The 5,925-nt window shown below is 43.9% G+C and overlaps 1 protein-coding gene across 8 annotated transcripts in view; it reads right to left on the bottom strand.

Moving 5' to 3' along the window:
- kif21a (kinesin family member 21A) overlaps nucleotides 1–5,925 on the bottom strand; it is a 37,404-nt gene that overhangs the window by 3,940 nt on the left and 27,539 nt on the right. For 2 of the 8 annotated variants that reach the window (XM_031858703.1, XM_031858726.1), the window contains 5 exons: nucleotides 5,288–5,308; nucleotides 4,491–4,548; nucleotides 3,944–3,998; nucleotides 3,654–3,856; nucleotides 2,935–3,054 (listed from right to left, as the gene is read on the bottom strand). In XM_031858703.1, coding sequence (XP_031714563.1) covers nucleotides 2,935–3,054; nucleotides 3,654–3,856; nucleotides 3,944–3,998; nucleotides 4,491–4,548; nucleotides 5,288–5,308 — 457 coding nt within the window. Of the gene's footprint in view, nucleotides 1–830; nucleotides 906–2,934; nucleotides 3,055–3,653; nucleotides 3,857–3,943; nucleotides 3,999–4,490; nucleotides 4,549–5,287; nucleotides 5,309–5,925 lie in introns of all 8 variants that reach the window. The other 6 variants (XM_031858719.1, XM_031858745.1, XM_031858734.1 and 3 more) reach the window with 4 other exon arrangements.

Genomic DNA, 5,925 nt, shown 5'->3' with positions numbered 1-5,925 from the left:
CACACACACACACACACACACACACACACACACACACACCTCTATCAAACACTGTCCAACAATCTGAGCGCAGCAGAAATCACACCCACACAACCAGAGTCATGCCCAGCGTGCAGCTCGTGAATGATTAGCACGATGCTGCGAATCAAAAACAGAAAAGAGAAGACAGGAACAGTCCACAGAAAAATGAGGAGACAGATGTGAACAGCTGTGCCAAAGAAAGGAGCTTCTTGTTTCCAGCCTATAATAGATTAAAACAAAAGACAGACGACTGGAAACCAGCGGTGTCAGATCGTCGGGGACCGCAAGTTCAATAGCGTCACAGACGCCCAGATCGATCTCTAACTGGCTGGCCGTGTTGACTGATTGCCGTCTGATAGGGTGACTGTACGATCTCCAACAGTGGTCGCCATCAGTGTCAGTGGAGCGGCATGATGAGCTGATGGTGTACCGCAAAGCCAGACGTCGATATTCAGGAGTTTTGAATAAATGAGGTTTAAAAATGCCTGCTGTGTGCAGAATAATGAAAATAAAAGGGCCCATGAAAAGAGAGGATTATTAAAGGGTTTAGTAGCAGTAATAAGCTTAACAAGATGACACAGTTTGGGTTCATTGTAATTATCTATTGATCCAACAAAGAACTTACATTCATTAACTGCTCATGTCTGGTTAATCTAGTGTTTGGGGAGGTTCCGGTTAAACGTCGGTCTGATGAAAAGAAATTCACACCGTGTGAGTCTGTGGTTCGGTTTTCACCTTTTTGCCCCGTACACCCAGAAGTGACATTTTAGTGAGTTGTGTGGCAGATAAAACATAAGATGAGGTTGTACTTGGGTGGAGCAGAGAGAGGAGGGGAAACCGAGCGGAGGAAGTGGTTGGAGGACAGGTGGAGGTATCCGTTTTCCCTGGAGGGGAAGAGAGCATCCGATAGTCCTGAGACCCGATTGGCTACTGAACTAAACACCTTTTACTTCCTGTTCTTATCTAAGTTACGTAATCATTCTGTATTGGATTAAGACTAGAGTGAACTTCTGTACTCATGAATGGGAAAGTATTTTAAACACAACACTATTTTAACGTTACCCTAATGGTATACAACGACCATAAAGGTCAATACTGGTGGTGCAGCATGTCGCAGCTGTAACATCCTCTACCTTCCATGTTTCCACTGCTTTCAGGTCGAACCAGGAAAGTTTGAAAATCATTTGCTGAAAGTTGAACCTTCTGTTATTGTCACGTCGAGTTGAATCTACAGTAATCTAATCTACCAGAAAAGAACTCGCACAATGACAACTACAGTTCCCTGACAGTCAAACGCAGCACTACTTATTGAGTCAACATTTAGTTAAGAGCTGAATCTGACTTCTTGACGGTATTTCTGCTGAAGAAATGTACAATTTCTGCAAAAAGCAACTCTTAAAATTTGCAGTAGCTACAAACCAAGTAGTAACGGTACTCTGGTTGTGTAGACATGGACGCCTTCTGGCAGCCGACTCTTAAACACTTCAATTTACCAATAAGGAAGACAATTCTTACATTACCATTCAACACGTTAACTCACCAAAACAAGATGTTTACTATGATGAGTAACCGTCACCAGCAAGTCTGTGAAATGATTTCCCATTACATTCAACACAACTGAGAACATAATGGCTACATGGAAGGTCGAAAACAAATCTCCCATCCTACAGAGTGCACTGCTAATTGATCGAAACACCATGCGATACCACCAGTATGTCTCCGATGGTTTTAGGACACTTTGTCTTTGACGTCAACATAACAATCATAACGAGGGCAACACAGCCTTGAGGAAGCTTGTTCTTGTATTACTTCACTGCAACATTTCACTCCTAAGTCTAAATGTGCGCCTCACGTTTACATTAGCAGGAGAAGCCTACAGTAAAGTGTGAAATAAGGCGGCAGTGTGGAGTACAATGCTCTGGCTCGTCCCTAGCATCTTAAGCTACCTCTAATCTCCGGCTGGCTCGTGTTGATTTGACTCGTTTCTGGTTCTTACTTATCCTGCAGGGCGTTTGCAGAACGCCCCAGATACCCGGCCACGCAGCTAAACGCGGCGAGGTGGTTACTGGGACGAGCGGTGGGGGAGCGAGGAAGCGGCTGGCTCTTCGTCAGGATCCCGATGCCCGAGCTGTGGAGGAGGAAGAAGACAGTAGGGCTGCCAATGAAGCTGCAGCATAATTAAAGTGTGTGGTGCTAAGCTGTTTACACACTACTGGCAGGAGTGTGGGAGGACGGCGCGGAGACAGAAGGGAGACGCATATGCTGCATTCACGTCGTATGGGAGCAACTGTCGGGACAGCTGGACAGGAAAGAGTTCCCGTGTTCAGACTCGTCTGAGGAAGACATTACTGAGGTTTATTATATCTCGATATATTAAGATATTGTCCAGTCATGACAGTTCCTGCCTCACCAGAGCTGCACAAATAACACTTATTTGTACATTTTACAGCAGAAGTTATCAAAAGTTATTTTATATTTTAAAGCAGTAGCCTCGTTTCAGGGAGAAGCATGAAGTCAAATTCAAGTCAACTTAATCTACAAACACTAAAACACACTATTTCAGTCTTCTCACTCACAATAACCTCCTGATCAGACAAAGAGAGAAAAGGCGGCGATTTCCTGAATAAATTAAAACGCGTATCACACGTAGATCGGCAGCAGAAGAGGTTGATTAGCAAGCTGCACAGTGAATTTGAGTCAAAGAGAAATCCAAGTTGCGTCGGAACGATGTGACTTTAAATTTAGCGTAGAACTTGGCAGGTCAAAGGTTATCACACCAGGCAAGGAGCATATTTGATACCGCATGCTTCTTCAAAGCAGGAAACCGAGCAGGAGGAGCATTAGTAGAGTTGAAGTGAAGTTATTTTGCTTTTCCCGGGCCTTGCAGCCACAACGCCGGCAACCAGCTCTTACTGTTTCATCTCCTTGAGCTTTGCCCTGTCGGCCGCTGCCTTGTCGTAGGTCTTCCTGCGAGAGAGCGGGGAAGGCTCCGGAGCTCGCTTCTCCAGCCCCGACGAGGTTCTGCAGCCAGAACTGATCGTTTCAGTGTCATTAATGTTATCCACAGATGACACAAAGACAGTATACAAAAAAAAAAAACAATGATAAAGGATGTGAAAACAACATATAAATGATGAAAACAATGACGAGATGAGCATGCAGCACACGGAAACACGTTACCTGAGATTTAAACTCCCAAAACAGGGGGGGGGGTTTCTTCGCCAAGCTCATGTTTAACTGTGGTGATTTTGTGCTCCGCTAAAACATATTTCTATTACTTTACTTGCTGTCAGCCAAAGCTTTTTATTTTTTATATACAAGTCAATGTGCACTTATGTTTGAAACATGGCTTTTCACAAACCACTTAAAGCAATCCGTTAGTATTTTTACTGAGAAAGGTAGTTTCCGTAGGGCACTGTAATAAATAAGCCATACGAATATTATTATTGGCTCCTCTCGACATGCTTCTACCTCAGGTTGGGGGAGGTATGGCCATTTGATGTAAGGATGCTCATAAATAATGTGAAGGAAAAATGAACTGAAGCAGAGGATGTAGCGGCAACATCAAACATGCAGGAAGGAAGGAAGTAGTAATTATTGTGTTAGCGACAGAGTGCCGGGCCTGGACTTACATGCTGCCCATTTTAGAGGAAAAGCCGGGGGAGAGAGCTGTGTAGTCCCTGACTGATGAGCCTGACGAGTCCACGTCTCCGCCCCCGTCCGGCGTCTCAGCCAACGGCAGCAACGGGCCGGAGAAGTCCGCGGTGGACGCGTCGGGGGTGGAGTCACTGTTTGCGTACAGCAACTCCATCTGAGTGGTGGTCCTCCTACGAGCCTGCAGGTGAGAACACAATGAAGAGGGGATGCCATCGGGGGAAATACTGGTGCACGCAGAGAACGAGGCACGGACACATCGTTATACCTTATTTCTTGTTTTGGTCTCTCCGCAGAGTTTCATGAGATCTGACGTCAAGGAGCTGACGGGAGTACAAGAGTTTCATACGAGTCAATAAAGATTGATAGAAACACACAATACATAACATAAAATATAAACTTCTCATATAAACATCATACTGCATAAATAAAACACATACGGTCACATTTATATTTATTTATTTATTTTATTGAGAAACATCTTTATATGTTTACTGTTCATTTAATCAGTTATTCTTGTTTTGTTTTCTTATCTCCTAAATGTTTTTAAAAAATTCCATCTAATCTAAAATAGTGTAAAATGAATGCGTTCAAATAAACACGACGTAAATGCAAAATAAAAATGTAACATAACATAAAGTAAAAGATAACATTAACAGTTAATCAAAATAAAATTACCCAACATAAACATTCAGAGGAACACAACACATATGTCATAACTCCACACAACACAAACATAACATAATGTAAGACAGCATAATACTAACAAGTCATGAGATACATAATGTATATTATTATGGTGAACATGAACTTACTTCCCCTCTGCAGAAGGGCTCTGAGCAGACTCATCACTGCTGCTATCGTCTCCATTTTCTGTCAAATGAGATCAATGAATAATATTAAGGTTTGGAGGAAACCCTCCTGATGAGACCGAGATGTCCGCTTATGACTTTCTAAAACGGTCCTCAGCTGAAACACTTTTCCTACGCCTTAATAATTCATCATTTTGCTCTCTTTCACTAAAGGGTGAGGCCATTTTTGTTTTACTTTAAATATAAAAAGCTGCTCAAAATGAGTGTAGAGAGGATGAACAAGGGGAGCAGATGAGGGCGATGTCAGCGTGGCGCCATGCTGTTTTATCAATAAACAGACACTTGGTCCTCACTGAGCTGAATCGGGGTCAGATGGATGGAAATGAGGGGTCACAGGTCAGAGAGCGGCTGGGGGGGGGGTTATTGAGAGAGATGTGTGGGCGAGTTGGGGCGAAGACAACAAGGTGGAGGAGTGAGGGGAATCATTAGTCCGCTGCTCCCGACGGGGTCGGCTGACCTACAGAGCTACAACATCCACGCTGAGTGGCCTCCTGTGGAAGGGTCTCATGTCAGCAGGGCGCTAAAGCATGGAGGCTGTAGCACATGGTGAGCTAGGAAGAGGAAGAGTGGATCCAGACGAGGGGAAGGGAAGGGAAGAGGTCAGCAGACAAGATGGAGGGAAGCCTTGGTTGCATTGCACCTCATGCACCTGTTCCATTTCGTTAGTTTGTAAAAGTGCAAAAGGGGAAGGAACCATGCGTTCATAACACAGATTAGGAGTCCAATATGGTTTCACTTACCAGCCGGGACGTTACCTAGCTCTGCAAAAACATAAGACAACAAAAGGAAAATGTGGGGGAACAGGAAAAAAAGGCAATGCAGAAAATCAAAAACACTGTCCCCCGAAACTCTAAGAGAAAACAAACAAAAGAAAATAAAGTGCAGCTACTGTAAACAGAGCATCCGGCTGAACAGAGGCTGGAACAAATACTTAAGAAGACAACAAACAACTCTGTAACCTATCAAATGTGACCACTGTTAGGAATTTGTCTCATAGCAATATGATCTTCATAGCAGACTTTAACAGTGGATTTACGTACCAGAGTTACAGTAACTAGACCAGCTTCTATTCAGCAGAAGGCAACAGGCAAGAGCGTGTCAATAAACCCCATCATGCAACTGAACAATAACCCAGTCGACCTCCTGAAAGGCCAAATGATTTGAAACAGACATGTTTAGTGACAAATCAACATTTTAACAGAATTGATTCGTGGAAGAGAAACATCTTCCCAGAATAAAATCTGCATCGCTGTTGTACTTGAGATAATATTAAGGACACTTCCAGGAGGTGGGTCTGGGTTAAACCAATGGGGGGGGGGGGGGGGGGGGGGGGGGGCGTTTTAGCGTCGTTGTAAAAAAAAAAAACAGACACGCCCCC

Source organism: Anarrhichthys ocellatus, unplaced genomic scaffold (assembly GCF_004355925.1).
Source record: "Anarrhichthys ocellatus isolate YVR2014 unplaced genomic scaffold, GSC_Weel_1.0 scaffold2, whole genome shotgun sequence".
NCBI lineage: Eukaryota > Metazoa > Chordata > Actinopteri > Perciformes > Anarhichadidae > Anarrhichthys > Anarrhichthys ocellatus.
Note: the sequence above shows the minus strand (reverse complement) of the source record. Positions and strands in the feature narration are given on the sequence as shown.